At 41.7% G+C, this 24,418-nt stretch overlaps 1 protein-coding gene across 1 annotated transcript in view; it reads right to left on the bottom strand.

Annotated features, from left to right (window-relative positions):
- The window catches only part of DAB1 (DAB adaptor protein 1), a 105,331-nt gene that overhangs the window by 33,385 nt on the left and 47,528 nt on the right, over positions 1 to 24,418 (bottom strand). The window contains exons 2-3 of the mRNA XM_030455215.1: positions 19,022 to 19,161; positions 17,300 to 17,398 (exon numbers count right to left, since the gene is read on the bottom strand). Of these exons, the coding sequence (XP_030311075.1) occupies positions 17,300 to 17,398; positions 19,022 to 19,161 (239 nt within the window). The remainder of the gene's footprint in view (positions 1 to 17,299; positions 17,399 to 19,021; positions 19,162 to 24,418) is intronic.

Genomic DNA, 24,418 nt, shown 5'->3' on the forward strand with positions numbered 1-24,418 from the left:
CTCTGGCTCCTATTGTACCAAAGTTCTTTGACATTGCTTTATTGATTGGGAGACAGCATTTTGCACCAAAATTAAATTGTGATCAGGTTCCTTACTCATGGAATTAAATTAAATCATTCTACCATGGAAAGGTATCATTCTCAATGTAAAGCAGCAGATGGAAACACTCCCAATTTATTTGGAAACCCTCATTAACTGGTCAAAAATCATTACAGCTCTGATACTCTCCATACTGTCTCAATAGGTGTAGGAATTAAGTAGAGGTGACTGCAACATTATCCTTTCACATATTTACTCTGTGCAGTGCTTAGCAGGAGTTTTATTTGTTTGAGGGATACTGAGCTGGAATACACACCTGAAATGCAGTGTTGTATACTCACACCTGTCCTCAGATGTAATGGAAACACCCTTTGAACCTCTGCTTTTACAGCCCTCGATTCACCTAACGTGTCCTTCCTGCATATTCCAATACTTTATTGCAAAAATTAGTTGACTAGTCCCCAGTTTCTTTGCTCATCATTAAGGAATGGGACCCCTCTTGCAGCCAGTCAAGATTTACCACCATAAAATTCAGGATGAGAAATGCCACCCTCCTGTAACCTTTGGATGGAGGATGCAGCCTGCCCAGAGCCAGCACAGTAGCAACGCCTGCACCAGAGTGAAGGACAGGAGAGGGGACAGCATGAGGAGAAACCCCATCCCACCCAGCCCCCCAGCAGAGACCTACAATCCAGCCCAGCTGTAAAAACCTGATCCTTGCATGTTTGGGATTATAATTTTTGTCTTGTGCATTTGCACAGATTCACCTGTCCTGTGAGACCAACCAAGAGAAATATCATATTTATCCCACAGTTTGTAACTGCTCACATGTTGCCACCCCCTCCATATGGGATATGAACAGTCCCAAAAGGAAAGTAAACAAAAGCCATATAAAATTCCTTATAGCAGAACTGTCGGTCAATGCTTTTTTTATTTTATAATCTTCAAGGTTTTACCATGATTTGTTCCTTTCTCTGCTGGGTCAGAACATAAAATAATTATTGCATAACTCGGGAATGTTTATGATACCTCTATATACCCATACTGATGGATTCCATCACACACTATTTGATGTTTTTACTCTATTTTTCCTGAGTGCTGCCATGAGCCTTTTATAACTTTACAAGTGAGGTATCAAATCATTTTGGAGGGCTGCAGTACAACAGAACAAATTATAGAGAAGACTTAATTTGTATTATGGTTCAATACAGTCAATTAAATATTGCAAAGATTAGAAAGTAATTTAGCATTTAAGCTTCAGTTGTTAAAAAAACCCCACATCCACTGTACATAGCTTCCAAATTATTTTAGGTCTCTTGGGATTTTAGTCACTGTTGCAAACGTTGAGGATTTTAAATGCAAGCACAGATAAAGTCTCAAACCAGATAAACTAAGACAGTCCTGTGATGCACAAGTCCTCCTTTTTAGGCTAAAGATAATTATATTTTATTCATCTATAAAAAGTGGTTTTCCTAGTGTTAAAGGAGCCCAAAATATCCCCTTTCACCTTCTTCCCTCTTCCCCTGAAGCTCCAGTCTCCCCCAGTAGCCATTATTTTCTCTCCTTTTCTCCATCCTATCTCCTGCTTCTCCTCTTCCCCCAGGTTGCTCCCCGTACATCACCTTGAATTGATTTAGCTGCCTCTGAGATCTGTAGCATTTCTAATTTCCCTCAGGCTGCTTGGCACCTTTCATAAATTTTTCACCCCTTATCCTCCTCTTGCCCCTTTATTTCCATGCTGTAGCCTCCAGTGCCACTAAATCAATTACGTCAATCAATTAAGTACTTAGAGGGCCCAGCAATCATGTCAAATATGGGAGTTGGATGGCACGAGAAAGTCACTGCTTTACTGTCACTATTTCTCTTTTAATGAGGTTGTCTATTTAGTGGAGCCTGGGGCAGAGTGTTAAGAGCCAACAACAACAACAACAACAAAATATCCTGCAAAGCCTCCCATAAAAAGCTGCCCCACTGCAAGCAGGAGCCATGTACCACACAGTGTTATATCCACAGGGACAAGTTTCACAGGGATTTCAGCTGTACTATTCACCCTGAATAACTAACTGATAGCAAGAGGCAGCTCCATGGCTGGAATTTCCACTGGCAATACTGGGATGTGGCTGCCAGGTGTGGCCCAAGCACTCCCCCTGCATTTCTGTTCCTGTCTCAGAATCAGCCAGGTTGGAATTCAGGCAGGATTCTGCCCCTGTACTCAGTCCTGGTGAGGCCACACCTCGAGTCTTGTGTCCAGTTCTGGGCCCCTCAGCTCAGGAAGGAGATTGAGGTGCTGGTGCGGGTCCAAAGGAGGCAACTGGGCTGGTGAAGGGACTGGAGCACAGATCCTATGAGGAGAGGCTGAGGGAGCTGGGGGTGTTGAGGCTGGAGAAGAGGAGGCTCAGGGGAGACCTCATCACTCTCTACAACTCCCTGAAAGGAGGTTGGAGCCAGGGGGGGGGTTGGGCTCTTTTCCCAGGCAACTCTCAGAAATACAAGAGGGCAGGGTCTCAAGTTGTGCCAGGGGAGGTTTAGGTTGGAGATTAGAAAGAATTTCTTTCTGGAGAGGATGATCAGCCATTGGAATGGGCTGCCCAGGGAAGTAGTGGATTCTCCGTGTCTGGAGATATTTCAAAAGAGACTGGATGTGGCACTCAGTGCCATGGTCTAGCAACCGCAACGGTGGTTCAAGGGTTGGACTTGATGTTCTCTGAGGTCCCTTCCAACCCAGCCAATTCTATGATTCTATGAAAGGACCTCTGAGATCAAGTCCAACCCTTAATTCATTACCACTGTGGTTACAAATAACCACTTTATGTGGTCCCAAAGTTTTAAAGGAGGCTGATGTGGATGAGGGTGTCAAGAAACTGAACAAAACCAGATATAAAGTCTTTTCATTGAATGGTACATGGAGTTATTGATTTGAAGAATTAATTTGAGAATATTACTACTTGTCCACACCTACCCAAACAAATACCTTTTTTGCCTCATTCCTCTGTTTTGGAAGCAGAGAAAAAAAGAAAGGCTGGCAATGAAAATGAATGGGGCTATCATGAGACTTTGAGAAGTCTCAAAAAGTTCTGAAAGGGAAAAATCACAACATCTCTTTACTCTTATCACATTTGAATAAGCAAGAATATATTCTGAGTGTCACTTAAAGCTCCCCAGTCATCCAGGTCACCCATCAAACTGCAAAATCCTTCTTGGATTCATAATAAAATAATTATGGAGTGTAGTTTCAGCCATGCTGCTCTCTACCTCCAAGTCCCCATAGTCCAGCCCATGCTGAGTTGCTCACAGCACTTTAGGAAGCCAGGCCCTGTGTGTTCATTGTGAGAGGACAAGGGGCAATAGTTAAAAACTTGAAGACCGGAGATTTAGATGAAATATTAGGAGGAAACTGAAGGTGGTGAGGCACTGGAATAGGTTGCCCAGGGAAGCTGTGGCTGCCCCATCCCTGGAAGTGTTCAAGGCCAGGTTGGATGGGGCTTGGAGCAACCTGGGCTGGTGGGAGGTGTCCCTGCCCATTGCAGGGGCGTTGGGACTGGATGATCTTCAAGGTTCCTTCCAATCCAAACCATTCAGTGATTTCATGTTTAAGAAGACACAGGTGTGCTCTGGGCTGGCCTGGAGTTGTCCTCACCCCAGACCCCCAGCATCCACCCAGAGTCAATTAAGTTTGAGGGACTTAACTCTGCCCATGGAGCTGTCTAATTGTGATGAATGGAGCAATGACAGTGAGCTAGCCGGATGCTCCAAGAACCTCATTTGTGAAAGAGAAACCCACTAAGGTAATAAACTTCTGTCTGGCTCTCATCATTTGTAATAATGTCTGACAAAGAGCAGACATCAAGTTGGTTATTGTTCATTGTCTTAGGAAGCAAATGCTAAGTTACTCATGCAGAAGATACATTTATTAGATATATGAACTTGGGAAAGGAACAAAACAAAACTGAAACACACACATGGCCAATTTTCTATCTTCACTTCAAAGGCTTTTCAGTTTTTTATTACACCAGGAGTGAAAGTAGCTAGCAAAATCAAAACCCCCTTGCCCAATTACTATTAATCCCAAGTTAGATTTTTAAATACGCACTCACAAATATTGTTTCAGGACAAAGAAATTCCTAAAGGACAAGAAAACATTTTTAGAGAGCTTTGGAAAAACAAATGTTCTAAACTAAAGCCATTGATGTTGAACCTCCCCTGGGTCTCATACTATTTTTCTCCTTCTTTCTGCATCAGACACAGTCATTGTTTAACCAGGATGGTTCAAAATAAAGAAGGACTTGTACAGGGATACAAAACAAGCAGCAAACTCAATTCCTGATATCCAAGTCAATGGCCCCACTATGGCCCTGCACTGCAACTGTATGGGATTGCCTATAGACCACAAAACATTATTTTACCTTTCCATTTCACTGCTTCCATCTGGTGCACAAGTAACAGGACCTGCCTAGAAAGATATTATTTTATTCTTTAGGATCTCAGCTGCCCAGTGGCCACTGTTGGGTTTCCAAGGCTGTAACAAACCTGTCCTGAGTGTATTCCCCCTTAGTACCCACCTCATCACCTTCTGCAAAATGGTCAGTAGATCAAAAGAGCCCCAAATATGCCAGCATTGCCCCTCTCCTCTCAAGTCAAAGCTGTATTTTTTCCTGATATACTCTGAAGCTTGTAAGATCTTTCTCAATTAAAATCTTGAATTAGAGGGAGCACAATATTCAGCAGCCAGACAGTCACTTACAGTATCATTGAACCTCTCCCTATTTTTATTGCATTCATCTTTACAGCCCATGAATGTCTTTTGAGAAACCTTTACTTTTACAAGGGTCTTTTTTTCCTCTTTGCCAATATTCTTCACCTCCTGAAATGCTTTTGATTTACATGAACAGCACAAGAAATCTCTTCACACAACTCTCAGGGGTTTTGGAGGCAATTTTGGGCTTTAACTGTCTCAGATCTTAACTGCTTCAGGTTCAGGAAGCATCATGACCCAGCCTCTTGTTCTAGCTTGTAATTTGAAAAGCTCATCAGTGAAAACCAGCCTCTGCTTCTCTTGATTTGTTATGCAATTCCTGTAAAGCAGAGCTTGCAAAGACCACAAAAAAACCCCCACTCCTACTGGAGTACTAAAATTTAAGTTGCACTGGGTAGTCATCAAACAGCAACTTTTTTAACCATAAATCTACTTCCCTGACATTACAAACTTCTCTGGAAGAAGGGAAATGGACAAGAGGGATTTGGTTTATATTTGTCAATCTGTCTCCCAGATACTCCTATCAATTTAGTAAGACTTTAAAGGGGGCTGAGGGAAAGCACATGTACAGAGAGAAATAAGGATAGAAAAGGACTCCACGAATCCACCACCTCTGTATAACCAATATCTCATGTTCATGAGACAATTGAAAATGAGAGCAGAAGAAGTTGAGAAGTTCACCCAGCATGATGTTTTATATCTTTCAAATATCAAAGTGATTTCATGACCAGAAATAAACCAAAGCATGCAAGCAAGAAATCCTACTGGTTTTCCACAAGGATAGACTGGCTTCCAGTGGCTATATATATGGACAAAACATGTATGTGAGAAACACTTGAATTTACTTTATTTACTTCTTCTATGCCACAAACAGGTAAACCTTTGATCCTGAGGTCACCCTTCTCTACTACCACCTTTTCCAAAATACATTCTCATGAGATCTCATGAGCATCTGGTTATTCCTGCCAGTGCAGAACTGACCTGGGAGGCAATGGTCAAATCTTTGGAAAGACTAAGGAACAATTTTTGTCAGTATTGTAAGATCTTTGACTACTAAATAGCTGGAATTGTGCAACCCCAGAGCATTCTAATGATGCCTGAAGGCTGCTGATGGATCTGCAGGTTAGCAAAGGCAACTCTGGAGCAATGAGCTCCACAATTCAGTATCATTAATTACTGAGCCTGGTCATGAAGCCCATGCCATTTTATTTTCAGTCTTCCTACAGAAAACAAGAGGAAACCTTTCCTTTGAGAGACAGCTGCATGTAAAACCAAACTTCAGATAACCCCATGTGTGTGTCCCTCCTTTATTTGTTCAGGTCCCAGAGCTGATGCTTCGTGTAGAATAGAAACATCCAAAGCAACATGACAAGCATGTGCAGTACTGGAGTCCTCAGAATAATAGAATATGTAAAAGGCAAACCTCAAAGAGGCTGAAAAAGAACCAAGAACTTGCAGATGTTTTTGCCTTAATTTTGTTTGGTTTCTTTTTCCCCTTGGCATTATCCCAGGGTAGGAATTTCTGGAGAGGCAGTGGGTGCTTGGCACATGGTGTGACAACAGTTCTGTATTTCAACTGAGGGAGTTAGTTAAGTTCTGCCCTGGCACCTTACAAAAGAAAGCCCTGAAACTCCCATTTGCACATTTTAATGCCCAAAGATGATTCTTCCCTGCTCATTTTCATGCAAAGCAGGCTGAGTGTTTGGTTTGAGTCTTGTCCTGCTGACTGAAATCTCCAACATCAAACTTTGATTCAACAGTCCACAAGAGCCCAGCACAGAGCAGGGCACTACAACACTTGGCTTTTCTCTCTCCCTGCCTTGATTTTCTGTCCTGACAGAAGGTGTCACACGGGGTTTGCCTTTCAGAAAAGCTGCTGGGTGGTGCTGCCCTCACCTTTTACTTACATGCACTCAGGGGAGCCTTTCCCAGCTTTGATGCATGGATGCTGGCTTGTTTCCTATTACTTATTCCTTTAGTTCCCAGCCCCCTCTACAACTCTGTGCACAGCATGTCTCCTGTTTTTCCTCTCCTAATCAAAACTGAGCTGCCTCCTCACTTCAGCCTCAGCCCTGCTCAGCTCTAAGCCTGATGCATGCCCAGGTTGCACTCTCACGTGCTCCACACTATAAAATACTCCCAAATTCCTCTATCATTCAGAGGAGCACATTTGGCTAATTAAAGATGCCAGCAGGCTAGAAAACCTTCTACAAACCCACCCAGCCTTTTTATAAAGCAAGGACACAATGATAAATAAATAAATAAATAAATAAAATTGGATTCAGATCCATACTTTCGACTACCTAAAAAGAGAGAAAAAATACTCAGAGCTATGCAGAGCAGGGGTTAGGAGCTATATGCATTATTTTCAGATACTCAGGCTTCTCATTTGCTTTAAATGTCAAGGCACTCCAATTAATTAGTGCTCTGCCTCACCTATTTCACAACACTCCCTTTAAAGGCTGCTGCTTGCTTTGCTGGGAGTACAGAGATGCAGACCCAGGATGGGAACCACCACAAAGGATTAAAATGTATTAAAATTAGAGATAGCTACAACCCATTAAATGCTGCTGCTTCTAGAGGAGTGCTACTGCTTAGGGACACATTAGGCACTGCTGTAGCTTCATGATTATCACCAGGTGCTGGGAAGCACAATGGGAGATGCTGTTTCAGCCCTTAGGCTCTGCCACACATGGTTTGCCTGCATGCTGAGCATTCAGTGTGAGAAGCAGAATGGTTATGAGCACAATCACTGCATTTAGGAAGCTACTTTTATGAACAGCTATTTCTATATTAAGCAAAGATCTAATGGTATCTCAAATCTATTACTTATTCAACTGGCAGACAGGGATAAAAGCAGGGTAATTGTTGACAAATAAGGGAATCCTCTGGAAACCACTGCCTTTCCTCCTCTTCACCTTCCCCAGGGCCACTTACTCTATAGATTAAGCAGAAGAAAAGGCATTTACTCATCCCTCTGGACTATCAGATTGAACAAAGCTCTTGCCAGTTTCCCTGTAAAAACAAACATATTCCTACAGGCAGAACATCATCTCCTGGTTTTATAGCAAATAGAGACCCATTATTAGCATCCTGTCAACTCCAGGTAACTTTATAAGGAAACCTTCCAGTAGTTTCCCCTCTCCCATTACACTGACAGCAGAGGTCACCTGCCTTCCTTGCATCCAGCCCTGGCAATGGGAGAAGTGAAACAGCCCACAAGTTAGCACAGAAATTCAGAAACACCATTGGTAGCAAACAGAAAATTGCAGAGCAGCTCACCAGGTAAAATGCACTGAATAGGAAGGAAAATAACCAGCATACCTGGGGTGTAATGCTTCCCAGCCATATCCAGGAGGAAGGAGCAGTGGATTTCAGAGGAGGATGTAACTTTCTGTTCTGACACCTGGTGGAGGTCCCCCACTGCTCTCCAAGGAGGTTTCAGCACATCTCAGCCACCTCTGCTATTATTCTGTCAGCATTTCTCTTGCTAAATCCTTTTCCAAGCAGTTTGAAATCCACCCATTATAATTCTCTGTGTGCTGAAAATGGGCCTGAGATATTTTTTCCTACTATTTTGTCTCTCTCTTTTATTTTTTTTTTTTTAGTAATGCATTAACCTGGCTTAAAACTATCAATACTTGAAAACAGCTCTAAGAAACTCTGGATTTTGGGTGCTCTTCTATAAGGCAAAAGCACAGCTGGAGTCAGTGAGACTACAATGTGGCTTTCAAACCCCAAATTATTTACCTGAATCACCAAATGGAAGTGACATAGGCAAAATAACACCAATATCACTTTACACTTGGAGTTTTCTGCTGTAGGATAACACCTCAGGGGAGGGATGCAGGGAACATTTTCATCATCAGAAGCTGACTTGCAAGGTTTTAGTAAAATTAACCCCAAATTCTGCTTAAGCATACCAAACATTAAAACTAAATTATATCAGAGGTATTTATATACATAGTATGTAATGTATACAAATACAAAGTCATTTTTACTACAGCTTCACAGATATGCCCTATATGTGAAGGAGGAATAAGCACATAGTGCTGCTCCCTACCTCGTAACACTCAGTGCATGTACCTCCTTTTCTTAAATCCATCCTGGGGTGCTTGGCTTAAACAACAGGAGGCCACAGCCAGCCAAATAAGACTATCTCTGGAGTCCTAAAAAAATCTTATTTTCTGCTTTCTTGAAAGCAATCCAATTTTTACCCCTTTCACACACACACACACAAAAATACAGCTCCAAGAAATTCCTATAAATTATTTCACTTTGGATGAAAGGTCTGGAATAGCTTTATTTTATCTTCATGCCAATTAGTGTCAGAAATCTCACAAGGCAGATACTCACTCCAGGAAGGTTGAACTCAGCTGTAGATCAGAGTCTTCCTCTGTATGCCAAGTGTCAGGAGGAAAGATGTAAGGTTCAAACCAAAGCTCCTAATCCCAAATGTGCAAAATCACACCCAAGTTTTGCCTTTGGGATCTTTTTTTTTTTTCCCCCACACTGAGAAAACTGTCATAATACATAAGGCTTTTACAATCTTCATGCAGCAAACTGAGCATCTATAAAATGGATCTCTGTGAGCTTGTGGCTATTAAAAATCCCAGTGGAGTGATCTGAGCCATCCAGGCTGTGCAGGGTATAGTTTGGAAGGCCAGGAAGAAATGAATCACAATGGTCCATAAGGGATGTAATTATGGCAATAGGTGCTTCTGACATTTACATTTTGCTAACTGTCAAATGTTATTTATGAAATGTGGTGTTGTTTCCCTTTCTCAGAAGATTATAAATACATTGTAAGAGCAATACACAAGGTTTGTTTTTTTTTAAGTCCCCTACTCTGCCATATACTAATTACATTTATTTATTGCATGTAGAGCAGTAAATGCCATGTCTTGCTGTTCATATTTACAAGTAGAAAGACAGGAAAGTGCCAAGCTGCAGAGCAAGATTCCCAGTCAGTCAGCCAGCAGGACTGGCTGCAGGCAGAGCTGGGGACAATGCATCCAATTCCCTAACACCTCAGAGGTGCCAGAGGTGCCTCCCTTTCCAAATGTACATGCAAAATTTGACTTTGCTGTTTTCCAGCATGCTCTTTATTGTTATTAGGTATATTAGGTACCAGTGTTATCACTGCAGCCCTTCAAAACCCTCAGCTTGATCCAAGATCCAACATTTCTTACAGAAAGTTCCTATAAACAGATAACTTATTTTTTTTTAATGGAATTAAAAGGTAATCCCAGAGCATTTATACTTCAGTTCCAACCACTGGAACATCTCTGAGACATGGGGCTGCAGCAGCTCCTCCTCACAAACCCTTGTGCATGAAGAACTCCTTCAATCTCTGCCTTGGAAAACATCCTCCATCTCTCCTCTGCCACATCAGGCTGAGCCAGTAGAAGACAGGGTTGTGATTTGTCCTCTGTAACCATTCCCCAGCTCTTCAAGGCCACCAAAGAAACAAGAGATGGCCAGAAGAATGGCATGGGCTGGATCTCTAAGCCACAAGATGGGCTGTCCTGATGGCAGGGAAATGATAAGGGGGTGACTGCCATGACAAGCTGGGGTACCAGTTGTCCCAGCACCACCAGGCTGATGAGGTTTCCAGCATGGGAGTTTTTAAGGAGTTGGAAAAAAAATAAAGGGGTACTGCAGAAATATGTGCAGAGAATCCTTCCAAAATATGATGGGCAGGATGGGATGAGGCTCAGGATAATTTATTGGAAAACTGAATGAGTGATGAAAGCTGTTTCTGGAGGTGGTACTTCTTGAAAGTGGATGAAGAGTAAAAGACAGCCATGAAAAGCCTGGGAAAAAACCTTAGGCTATAGGTTGATAAAATAAAGAAAGCATATTCAGCACAGGAATGCAAAGAGAAGTGTGGAATGATCAAAAGAATAAGCTGAGACAGCAATCTTGGCAGTCACGATTGATTTCAAAAGTAAAAGTCACGTTTGTCAAGGAAAAAAAAAAAGGTAACAATAGAGATACAAGATGAAGAGAGGCAGGGCTGGATTTTGACTGGAAGTATGACAATAAATGGTGTATTTTTGAGCAGCCGAGAAAAATCTGCAAGATCTGGAGTTACCCTAGATGAAAAGAAGAAAAAAACAAGGCTGAGTCAAAAAGGCTGCAGAGTTTACAGGGCTGAATAACAGAAGATGCTGCCAATTTCCTCAGCAATCAGAAAAAGAGGTCAGAGAAAGAAAAGCCTCTGGAGCTGACTCCAGGGAATCAGGAGCCAAAGGACTGGTTGATCCATGTTAAGCCTGGAACTGATGGCTGAGTGTGTAAGGAGAGGGCTGGAGAAACAGGTGAAGAATGGGAAAGGAGACAGGGCTTGCAGCATTTGGTATGACACCATCACCAAATTCCTGTGTGCAAATGAAGCAACTCATAAATTCACAGCAGGACAAGAAAAAGAGATCAAGGACTGAGAGAACCCAAAAAATCCCAGATGAAAGCTGAAAGGAGAGAGGAAGAGAAATCTGAAACACGGGGGTAAAATCCAGAGACAAGGAGGCCAGGAAGGACTTGATTCAACATCAGCTGAGAAGTTAGCATCAATGATGCTAACAAAGAGCTGAGATCAACCATGAAGAGGCCACAGGAACTCTGGGAGGTTTAGTTTCAATGAAATGAAGATGACAAAACCTCTGGAAGCTTCTGGCCTGGAGCTGGAAGGAGCACATGTCAAGGACCATTAACAACCTCTTGGCCAACACAAAAATTCAGTGACCTAATCACACCATCTCTCCTGCTGACTGCAGAATAAGTAGAGAGCAGATAAAATTAGTTCCTGCCTTTATTTCTATTTTTAAATATTCAGAGATGCTCAGTGATAGAGACTTGACAGTTTGACATTTCATCTGTTCCAGCACATGTGCTGCAAGGAATAACTCCAGATCCATAATTGTACCTCAATTTCTGGTCAAAGATGCCAAAACCAAAAGATTTCCAGTGATGTTCAGAAAGTCTCTTGCTACATTTAAAACAAGGTATTTTCTGCCATCAAGGAAAATTTTAATCTTGCTAAAATTCTCTTTCAGAGAAGATTCCTGGTAGCAATCTATCTGCATAATTAACACCATCATTGATATGAAATGGAGAAGAACAGAAATGCAGGGGTTACCACCACAAACCTGATAAAGTCTCAGAATAACCTGGAAAAAGACTTCACAGAAGCCTTAACACCTTTGAAAAAACTGCATTATAAGGTCAAGAGAGCTTAAATGTCAGGAAGATGAGCATGATGTAGACATCTAAACCAGTGGCTGAGTGGTAGCACAGCCACACCATTGCCTCACTAGAAGAAAATAACCTGAGCCCAGCAGGATTATAACCATCCCCACAAGCATTATGTGTTTGGATATCATTAGGAATTAATTGCTAGTTCTCTGGCCAGTAGGAAAATTAATTTTTTTTGTTCAAAGTGCTACAGGTAAGATCTGGTACCCCTGCCATAGAACAGGGAGCTCCTCAGGTGGGTAAAACCTGCTCTGCAAGTCACCTAATCTTCCAAAAATAAAGGTTAGGCTAAGGGATAGGTAACAAGAATGAGGATAGATAGCCAACATTTTATTTATACATGTATTTATAAAAAAATTGTAAATAAATAAATGCATATATAGGTTGGGGGCTGACCTGCTGGAGAGCAGTGTAGGTGAAAGAGACCTGGGGGTCCTGGTTGACAAGAAGATGACCATGAGCCAGCAATGTGCCCTTGTGGCCAAGAAGGCCAATGGCATCCTGGGGTGCATTAGAAAGGGTGTGGTTAGTAGGTCAAGAGAGGTTCTCCTCCCCCTCTATTCTGCATTGGTGAGGCCGCACCTGGAGTATTGTGTCCAGTTCTGGGCCCCTCAGTTCAAGAAGGACAGGGAAGTGCTTGAAAGAGTCCAGCGCAGAGCTACTAAGATGATTAAGGGAGTGGAACATCTCCCTTATGAGGAAAGGCTGAGGGAGCTGGGTCTCTTTAGTTTGGAGAAAAGGAGACTGAGGGGTGACCTCATCAATGTTTTCAAATATGTAAGGGGTGAGTGTCAGGGAGATGGAGTTAGGCTCTTCTCAGTGGTGACCAGTGATAGGACAAGGGGTAATGGGTGTAAATTGGAGCACAGGAGGTTCAAGTTGAATATTTGAAAACATTTTTTTCCTGTAAGGGTGACAGAGCCCTGGAACAGGCTGCCCAGGGGGGTCGTGGAGTCTCCTTCACTGGAGACATTCAAAACCCGTCTGGACACGTTCCTGCACGATGTACTCTAGGTGGCCCTGCTCTGGCAGGGGGGGTTGGACTAGATGATCTTTCGAGGTCCCTTCCAACCCCAAGGATTCTATGATTCTATGATATAGTGTGTAGAGAATGGTACATATTATATAGGATACAGAGAATATAGAGAGAAGGAAGCTTCTCATTTCATACTGACACCCTGAGTATGGTACATAAGAAATTCATCAAACATGAGCAACATGAGCAGTATTTCAGTATTCCTCGAAATTTTATAATCCCAGAGGCAGTTCCCAAGCCCTGTATTTCCATAAAGTTATGGGTCAACATCTCTGAAAAACTACTGAGTCCCTCCAAAGTACACACCAGATCATGCAAATGAAACTCCCTCCTTGGGTGCTGCATGTGACAATGGAAGAAAAAATTGGTGAAGTGGGTGTCATCTTCACAAAGTGGATTTATAAATCCATCTGTTTAGGATGTTCCTCACAAATAAACATGAGGCTGATGTAAGTCCATCATGGTTTGTGTACAGCTTTAGAGTCTAGATAAATATTTTATCTATAACAATAGTGTATATATATATATAAATACATATATATTGCAGTGTATTCTGGCAATTTGCATATCCATGAGCTGATACAAACTTTAACAGAAATAATTCTTTGCTTAAAGCCAACAAGTAATGGTTTTCCTATCATCTTATTTCTCCTTCACAGTGTAATGAGGGCAAGAGGATCTTGCAATTAGTTGAGAAGTACACCTCATTTTCTGAACCTAGAAGAATATGTTTCCCCAAGTATTTTCCTGAATTTAAATGTTATTTTTAAATACATTTTTGGAAAGCAACCTACAGTAAACAAAGATTTATGGTTCCATAAATAAACAATGAGATAATTACAGCCTCTTCATGGAGCCCCTATTAGTCATGCACGTCTAATGAAGCATTGCTAAGATATCACAGGGAGATAGCCTGATGTCTGTGATTAACAAAATAATACTCATAAATAGCTAATGAACAGTGATGGTCCTTTCAAAATTCTGCATATCCTGCTATCCTGAGAGCCCTCGTTTTGGGAGCTTCTCAAGGAACACATTAATTGCTAAATTCTACCCTGAAAAGGCAAATATTAAATAGCATAATGCCACTATTTGCATTTTTGCCTTCTATAGCCCATGCTCTCTAAAATACACAAGAACCCTTATGAAAGCCTACCAGTGAAAAAGAAATCAGAGCTTGTGCTCTGCTGGGTTTGACAGACACCAGGGAGCAGGGGGAATGTGGCAGAAGAAACTATCAGGGCTTATTTTACTATATCATGCAGCCAAGAAGTCACTGATGTGACATTGGGTAGAAAAAGTTTGGGTTTAGTAATAATCGTGGCAGAGTTTTTATGTTGATTTAAAAATAAAACCAGTTCCTTCAGGTAAGGTATATATTTAGCAAACACATTCTGGAGAAGTGGGGTGAGTGGCAAAGATGTGACAGTAGACAAAAGAGGGGCATTTGAGGGATAAAATAGGGCAAAATCCACCTGTGCTGATAAATTTTGGCATAGATCAGGCTAGCCTCCTGTTGGTCAAATGAAACACAATTTTGGATTATACAGCTGCTGCTGGGGCTTTAAAAGCAGAACAATTTCTGTTGCTGTGCCTGTGTTTGCAGCCTCCTCCAGCAGATGACTGAGCTGATAGAAGTGTACAGGTACCTACAGGGCTGCTGGGTTAAGCAGGGCCCTTCTATCACATCCTAAATACAATGAAAAAAATTTGAAAAGGGGGATGAAGGGACTTATTTTTGTATTAATCCATGGAAGAGAACAATGAAATAGAAGAGAGAAGTGTGACTATTTCTGTTGCAGTGCTATAGCTCAACTGAATTGTATCTCATCTACCCTGCAAACTCACAGAAAATCCTTCTTGTATTTTTCTTGGTGAGATAAATTCTTCCCAAATGATATTCCACCTTGAGCCTAATCTCCTTCATGGATAATTTTACTCAAAGGGCAGAATTCCTAAAGCTATAATAATAGCATTATTAAAATCAATAGTTTTTGATAAATTTTATGTCTGGAACATACTAAAGAGAGCTATAAAGTAACAGGGGGAAAAGCCTTGCTTATCATTTTCAGTAGTAACCCAACTGCAGCCCTTCAGCTGTAATGAATTATGGAGCAATTCCCCTAAATCATCTCTTTGAAGTCAGCTATGACACTGTCAATTTTAAAAAATTTGCTAGTTTTCAGCTACAAATTGATTTTTGATTCTGATAAATTAAAATCCAATAGGAGCCTACAACATCCAGAAGCCTACATTTTCTCAGAATATTTTTTTTTTCTCTTCCCTATCACATCAGGCTGCCACTGGTGGCAGATGTGATAGCAATAGCCCGTGATAAAAATGAAGAAAAGACACTCTGGAAAGATGAAGAACCTTTCCAAACAAACAATAAATGAGGTTTGCTTCTGGCCTGGTACTGAGGTTGCACATAACTACTAAAAGGCACAGGAAGAATGAGGAGAGAGACTGTGAGGAGAATGGGTCAAAACACCAAACTTTGGGACATGGAAAGAGCCAAAGTGGTGAAAAAGCCAAAGGAATGGTGGATGTTAAGATGAGTTCTTACACTTCTGCTTCAAAAGCTTGGCACAATTGTCCTGCTTTCAAAAGGACACTGTAAAAACTGGTGTTGAAAGCTCCTCTGTCACAGTCCTGTTTCAAGAAGGACAACTCAATACTCCTGTCCATCACTCTGGACAGACATCTGGAAGGTGGCTTTAAAAGTTTCAGTGTAAGCCCCAGTGAGTGAGTGGCAGGGTTACTGTAAGGATGATGTAGTGATGCTGGATTTAGAATACTGGGTGTCAATTATGAAATGAAAGAGTTGTTCTCATGTCTCCACCTCACTATTTGCAGAAAGGAGAGTGTGAAGGATGCTGCAGGAAAGACAACTTGGCCCAACCACACTTTTGTTTCTAAAAGAATCTCCATTTCCCTCTTTATTTTACAAAAATAAATCCTATGCTTGTGAAGCATTCAGAGATGAGTGCCACGGGACAAGTCTCATGTTTTTTCTTGTTTTTCTTCCTCAAGAAAAAGACAGAAGCCTGAGGAAAGCAACTGTGGCCTCAGTGCAATTTGCAGATGACAAAGAAAACAAAACATTACCATGTTCCTTAGGGCATTAGACTCTGTTCTGTACACTGGATGAAGCTGGTACTCTCTGGCTTCATCTCATGGCTTGTCATCTCATCTCAGAGTTCTGGACTACCCTAATATCTCTTTGGTAAAAGAAACAACCAGGCATTGCCAGCCCCAGTCCTGACTTTTCCTGTCTTCAGAGGCCAGGCTGTAACTTCAGCAACCTTCTCTTCAACACTGCTTTTGTATGAATTCCTTACTCATGCTGTACAAAACACATTCCAAATGAGCTTTTCATGACTAACTACTTGTATTATGTATCAGTGAGCTCAATGACATTGATTTTCTAATAATATAAATTAACTGGCAAAGATAATTTCATCTATCATTAGTAGGGTTTTATTTCTGGCATCATGTTAAATAGTTAATCTTTCAAAAGATTAAATCAAGAGCTTTTTAAAATTCAAGGCAGAGCTTAAACTGCTGCAAAAATCTTCTTAATTAGGATTAAAACAGTTTGTGTGTTGTCTCTTTAGATCTAAGTAGTATAATGTTTTGCTTAGGTTTCTTCTTTCAGAGCAATCTAAGAAAAAAAAAATCAAACATGATATTGCTGTGGTGAAAATTGTGTTAGGCATGGAGGTTCCCTGCAACTTCTCAACCAGAGCAACCTCAGTCTTTCAGGTATCAGCCCAGAGATGTGTCCAGGCTGGATGAGAAAATCCATACCCAGTCTGCACCTTGGGCTGCTAAAGGCTTCTACAAACGAAAAAGTGGGCTGGTATTTCCAGGAAGCAATTCTTTATCTGGCAGAAGGGAAACAAATCCCTTCTTGACACTTTCTGGACTCAAAGCTGTGACTCTTGATGCACATCAGGAGCATCTGTGTGCTCAGGTGGTTCTAGAGAAGTAGATTTTATAACAAACCAACAAAGGCAAGATTTTCTAACAAACCAGATCCTCATGCTACACTCTACACCTCAGTCACCTAATGGTTTGCTGTATGATAACCCCATTATCAAGCTTGCCAGGTGCTTTATGTGTGAAATACTAGTGCCCAACCAGAAAATGCTTTTTAGGAAATATCCATGAAAAGGTTCAGTTCTGTTCCACCAGGTGATTATTCCACTTACCCCTGTCTTCTCATCGAAGATCTTGATCCCCCCAAAGGAGACTGTTAGGAAGATTTTTTGTTTATGTTCCCCTTTTGATCGAGCTGTAGCAACAATTCCCTATTGAAACAAAAAACAGGGTGGATGCTTTCATTACTCTTCCAGCTGCCACAGAAGAACACAAAGATTTGCTTCTATACAGTTCATCACTTTTCTAGGAAAACTTAGGAGCTTTCCAGGAATACTCCCCCTCTTACTTTTGGCTTCCTCCCATTTTCAAGGTACCATATCTCTTTATGCTACCCAGAGAGCATTTCAAATATGCTCCCACTTCCAACCCCTGCACGAGCTAATCCTCCTTGAAATTTGTTTTCATGGAAGCTGAAGGTCATTTTCCTAGCTATAAGCTGCTTTGTTTTCTTTTCAAGGAAAAAAATACCAAGAAGAAGTAAAAGGGAAAAAAACCAAACCAAAAATCCCCAACAACTCTAGCTTACTTCATAGGCAAACATCTGGAATAAGAAAATGGAGCTTTTTTAATAAATGCATCTTCTCAAAACCAAATTATACCACTGATGCAGAAAACTTCTGTTAAGGGCTCATTTTTTTCCTAATCTCAGGCTTTTACTTTTTAAGTGAACTTGCTGATGTGCATCTCCCACACTAAGTGTAATAATCACTTCTATTTCCACCTTTTCCAGAACCTGCCCTGACCAGTAACACTTTAATAAGGTCAAACATAACCAACTGCACCAGTAAATAAATTGAAACCCCAATAACGAATGTTTTAAGACCCTCATGAGATTGTTCCTTCCATTGAACAAACATGAAAATCAAAGAAAAAAAAAAAAAAAAAAAAAGGGAGGAAAACACTCCCAAGCATTTACTCCTAGCCCTAAGTTGTAACCCTGCAGGGCAGGGGAGGGAAACCCAAACTACACTTAAGAAAAACACATCCTCTCCTTCCTTCTCAACCACTCCAGCTCTTCACCTTTCCCAGGGCTCCTTAAATGATGCTTCCTTCAGAGAGCTCTCAGGTTCTTTGAGGGTTTTAAGAAAAGGCTGAGCTAGAGAGAGGTGTCTGACACATCCCACAGTGTTCACCCTCCCACACCACTTGTGCTTTCAGACTGTCTGCTCTCCAAGTCTGCAGCCTACTCAAAGGCTGCTTTTTTGTCACTGCTCCATCTCTTTCCCAAAACTCCAGGGAATCCTCTTCATCCTTCCTGTCTCCTCAGCACACTGCCTCCTGATTCTGTAACCCATCAGTGCTGCTGTTCCTGGTGTAAGACACTGTCCTTCCAAGGAGAACACATCAGTTCTCCCTATATCTGGCTACCTACACCCCTCAACCTCACTCACCCCTTTTTAAATGTTCCAACAGAAGTTAAGATAACACTCAAAGGCAGCTGAGTAGCACTCAGGAGTAGTAGAAAATGTTCTGATAAATCATTTTTCTTCCTGGTGGGTTATCTCCCCTTTTGCCTAATAAAATTACTCAAGGTGCAGATACGCTGTTTATAATTTGTGGACAAATTGCAGTGGTGTCAGTCATGAATAACTACCAACCTCAGAGAGAATGTATTAAAATTAAACTGGGGGAAGCAACACCAGCCCTGAGTTCATGTAAAATTGACTGATTTCAATCCATAATTAACCAGAGTGTGACTCGGGGGTCATGAAAGGAGAATGAGCAAAAGTTGAAGCAGAAATTATGATTAAACATTAAAAGTTCCACTGTACCTTGAGCTTCATCATGGAGTCTTGGCATAACTTGTCTCCTCGTGCAGCAGAAACCTCATCTATCCCAATCAGTTTTGCTTTGTATCGGACACCATCACCTTTAAACCTCTTTATTAAAGTGGCTTCACTACGATCCTGACCTGGAAAAGACACAAGGGACATTCATATAATTGCAAAGGAAAAAGAAAGGAATAAACACTTGGAATAATATGGCAAATTGGATGTAACTCCTACCTCGATACCTACACGTGTGAACATTTAAATAGCATTAGGAGGAAAGCATTAGTTGAATGAAACCTCTCAGCCTTGCTGCCTCAGATGAATTCCCAGTGGAATTGTTGCCACACAAAATCTTCTGCAGGAAATTTGCACACAAATGAGGTTTGCAGAGAGGAGAGAGAAGCCCTGAATCAGACCTCATGGATCTGAAAACTTCTGTTCTTTATGGGTTGTTTTATTCCCAATACACTTGAGAATTCTTCATTCTGACACCAAAACCCTAACAGAAACATTTCTTCCTATCCTGACTCATCTATCCACTATTACCAATATTTACAGCTACAGCCTGGATGATGCAAACCCCAATGATGTTATTTCCTGGAGAATGTTGCTGGTCTAACCTCCCCCACCCAAGAAATACTGACTCCTTGTCCTATTCTTTCTGCTTCTAGACCTACAGAAAAGAAAACACAACGAGCAATTTCAGCTCTCCCAGACTCACCAAGAAGTTGAAAAAAATAGCACATGGTGTTGCTTAATAAAAGAGCAATCAGGGGGCAAGATAGCACAGTACTGATAGGCCCAATGTACCCAAATTACAGTTCTCAGGCTTGCTTGAACAATGATAACACTACAACAATTCATGAAAGGAACAGTTTTGTCAAGAAGCTTTTTTTCCCTGAGTATCTGCAGAAGAGTTTATACCATGTCTTAGCTAGAAAAATTATGTTAGTTGAGGAATCAGCCTTGCAAAAATTGATTAAAGATATATTTTGCAGCTGTCTCTGGAACTTCTTTCTAAGATGTCAAAAAAAACCCCAGCAGTGAACTGTAAATAACTGCAACCAACATCCGAGGCACAAAGAAGCAGGGGAAAAAAACAACAACAAAAAAGGTGAGATAGATATTAAACAATTTGAAGTTTATTGGACCCAATAGATTCCACCAGAAAATTCACCTAAACACAGACTGACATTGCTAAAATGGATCCACATAGGAGCTCTTCTCACAGACTCTGCCCCATCCTTCCAGCTATTGCACAAAATTAATAGAAAGTTGGAGCCTGCTATAAATTAACCCTAGGTATGAATCTAGTATTAGCCACCTCTGTTTGAACATTTTGGGCTCATATTTTCTCCACACTTGATTCCTATTTAAAAGGTCCAATGTAGGCACTGAAAAAAAAAAATCAATTATATCTGCTTCTTTACAGCTGCACAGAAAATCTGCTCTTATATGACTTTTAAAAAATGAGAGACAAATAAGAAATCAGAAACTCAAAGCTGTATTTGGTTCAAAATGAAAATACCCAATAAAATGCCAAGGCAGATGTTGGCACCATCAGCTAAAAACAACACAAAACCATTTTCCACTTTCAGCTCCCAAGTGGGGCAGGAGGGGGAACATCTGAAGACACAACAAAGTTCCATGTTAATAGTGGGCTTTCCCATGGCTTTTATACTCACAAAAATATCAATTTCATCTGCAGTAAGTCCAGTTTCAAAAGCTTTCTTGCCAACAATTTCCATCTTGATTATAAACAAGAATATTGCACGAGCACAGATGTGTCCAAGGGTGTTTCCTGGGTCTGAGTTATGATATGGAGACCTCCCATTCCTTTCCTGGTTTGAGCACTTATACTTATTCCAACCTATGAGCTATTTTGCTGCACATAACTAAATCCTTGACTGAATAGCCCATTCAAACACAACTTGTGGCTCTCTTTGCTTATGCACAAGTCCCATGTCAATTATGACCCAGATAAAGTACAATGAAATGTTTTGGGGATAAATGACTGGGAAAAACCATTAACCTGAAAAACCATGTGGATATTTTAAACCTTGCTGGAAACTTCAAATTACTAGACTACAAATTCATCCATAAAATCCTAGAGCCTATGTCCCATGAAAAAGCACAGAGAAGGCACAAACACACTGCCCTATGCTATAAATCAGCCACCTGCAAGAGTCACCATTTCTCAGTGTATACCCAGGTCTCCCCTGATCACACCTCGAGTCCTGTGTCCAGTTCTGGGCCCCCCAATTCAGGAAGGATATCGAGGTCCTGGAGCAGGTCCAAAGGAGGCAACCAGGCTGGTGAAGGGACTCGAGCACAGATCCTATGAGGAGAGGCTGAGGGAGCTGGGGATGTTGAGCCTGGAGAAGAGGAGGCTCAGGGGAGACCTCATCACTCTCTACAACTCCCTGAAAGGAGGTTGGAGCCGGGGGGGGTTGGGCTCTTTTGCCAAACGTCTTGTTGACTTTCAACAAGACAAGAGGGCAGGGTCTCAAGTTGTGCCAGGGGAGGTTTAGGTTGGAGATTAGAAAGAATTTCTTTCTGGAGAGGGTGATCAGACATTGGAATGGGCTGCCCAGGGAAGTAGTGGATTCTCCGTGTCTGGAGATATTTCAAAAGAGACTGGATGTGGCACTCAGTGCCATGGGCTGGGAACTGCAACGGTGGTTCAAAGGTTGGACTTGATGATCTCTGAGGTCCCTTCCAACCCAGCCAATTCTATGATTCTATGATTATTTCCAAATTTTGGTGCTGTAACTTGTGCTGACAAAAAAAATTTTGACCTGTTTGGAAAATGACCATGTGAGAAACACTGTCAGAGTGGTCGATTTGATAGCCCTCAGGAAGTGGGAGATTTATGTGTTGTGATACTTCATTTGCACATTGGACAAGGCCCATAGCCCAGACTCTCATCAACATATTATAGAATCATTTTGGTTAGAAAAGACCTTTCAGATCAAGTCCAATCATTACCCCAACACTGCCAAGGCCACCACTAAACCATGTCCCTCAGCACAGCTTTTAATCACCTCCAGGGATGCTGACTCCAGCACCATCCTAGGCAGCCTGTGCCAGGGCCTGACAACACTCTCAGTAAAGAAATTTTTTCTAATATTTAATCTAAACCTCCCCTGGCACAACTCGAGGCCATTTTCTCTTGTTCTACCTCACTCCAACCTCCTTTCTGTTAGTCGAAGAGATCAAGAAGGTCTCACCCCCAAGCTCCTTTTCTCCAGGCTGAACAACCCCAGTTCCTTGGTTTCTCCTCATAATTTCATCATTAAAAAAAGTTTTTTCTAATGACAGTTCTTGAACAAAGTTCCTTTTGTGTTTGAAATAGCATAAATAAAAGATGCCTGAATTATGAGGCTGTAATTTTTCAGCTTTTCAGAGGAGGCAGAGGACTAACACTACATCACTAAACCAAAGAGCTGAGCCAGAAACCCATCCAGAAAAGTCCTGCCCCTTTCTTACCATGGATCAACCAGAGTCAATCTTTTCTTCTTCCCAGGTCCCTGAGATCTGCTGCCACCCTTGGTTCTCCAGCCACCCCCTGCTACCTCCCATGCTCGGTCCCAGCCTGGATTATCCTGGTTGGAAGCTGCACTTCCAGCTGGAGCTTTTCTCTGAGTAACAAGACACTGAACCTTGGGGCTTTCACTCTCAGTTTGCCTTCCTCAAACTAGAAATGACATCTCAAGGGCAGGGACAGGGACATTCATAAACCAACAGTAAAGATTTTAGGGAAAACTAAAGATAAAGAAGTCTCTAATCCCTACAAGCCCATAATCTCCAGCAAAATTTAGAAGCATGTTTAATGACAACTCTTTCTTTCCACAATGTAGATTTCCTGAGATGTCATTTTAGGATTTTTTGGCTCAGAGAAGACCACTGCTGCCAAAGCTGTGCCAGGGGAGCAACCGATGCCCACCTCAGATGTCCAGAGTACCCTGTGCAGGTAGGCATCTGCCCAGTGTTTTTCAGAGGACTAGAACCACTAAAATGATCCTAAGTATAATTTTTTGTATTACAACTTCTAGACCAATGAGCATCTTCCAATGGTTTGCTCTGAAATGATTTTATAAGTATCTTTCAATAAGTAAAGAAACAGCCCAAGCTGTTCATAACTCAACACAACTCTTCCACCATCCAAAATGGAACCATATTATTAAAAAACCCTAAAAGCTATTGGATTCTCATGCCTCAAATTAAGAAAAAATGCAACAACAGCAAAAGAACCCAAACCACTAACAATGTCACACTAATTCAGGTTAGAAAGGTGATCAGTTTTAATTAGAAAATGAGCCACTGTTGACACAAGCAAAGAACTATTTTGTTTGCAGTATATAGATTTATAATCCTCAGAGGCCCTTAAAATGTAAGAGTAATTATTTCATCTACTTCTATAGATGTCACTGTTCACCTTTAAGCCATATTGTGCTCCAGCTGGAGCCTCTGCTCCTGTGTGTGTGGGAAAACGTGACCTTTGCTGCTGAGTTGTGACATTGCACTTGGACTTCAACAGTTTTTTAAGAGAACAATAAATCCCCAGGGCTGGGTGATGCAATGTGCTTCTGGGCTTGCATCTAAATGAGAGAGAGGTTTATCATCAGCATCAGTGGAAAAGTATTTTATCCAGCTCACTAAATATGCTGCAACACTAATAAAGGAGGTTTTTAACACACTCATTTTTATTCAAGGCAACATACCTTAATTAAACTCAGATTCTGCAAAGCAAGCTAGAGGCAATCCTCAACCCCAGCCTCCAAGGACTCAACCCAAGTACCTCAGGTCCATTCAACCCTGAGCTGGATCTGGTAAAAAGCCCAAGAGGCTGATAAGTTACTGCAGAAGTTGGAGTTCAGAGCAGTCTGGGTTGAGAACCAGAGGTGGGGACTCCCTGGGTCCCACCCACCAGCAGTGGGTCCTGGACCTTCTCGGGGAGCTGCTCCCAAGGCATGACCATCAGAGCAGCCCATCACCTGCCATTCAGGCCTTTTCATAGAATCATAGAATTGGCTGGGTTGGAAGGGACCTCAGAGATCATCAAGTCCAACCCTTGATCCACTCCCACTGCAGTTCCCAGCCCATGGCACTGAGTGCCACATCCAGTCTCTTTTGAAATATCTCCAGACACGGAGAATCCACTACTTCCCTGGGCAGCCCATTCCAATGTCTGATCACCCTCTCCAGAAAGAAATCCTTTCTAATCTCCAACCTAAACCTCCCCTGGCACAACCTGAGACCCTGCCCTCTTGTCTTGCTGAGAGTTGCCTGGGAAAAGAGCCCAACTCCCCCTGGCTCCAACCTCCTTTCAGGGAGTTGTAGAGAGTGATGAGGTCTCCCCTGAGCCTCCTCTTCTCCAGCCTGAACACCCCCAGC

This window comes from Calypte anna, chromosome 8, assembly GCF_003957555.1.
Source record: "Calypte anna isolate BGI_N300 chromosome 8, bCalAnn1_v1.p, whole genome shotgun sequence".
Lineage (NCBI taxonomy): Eukaryota > Metazoa > Chordata > Aves > Apodiformes > Trochilidae > Calypte > Calypte anna.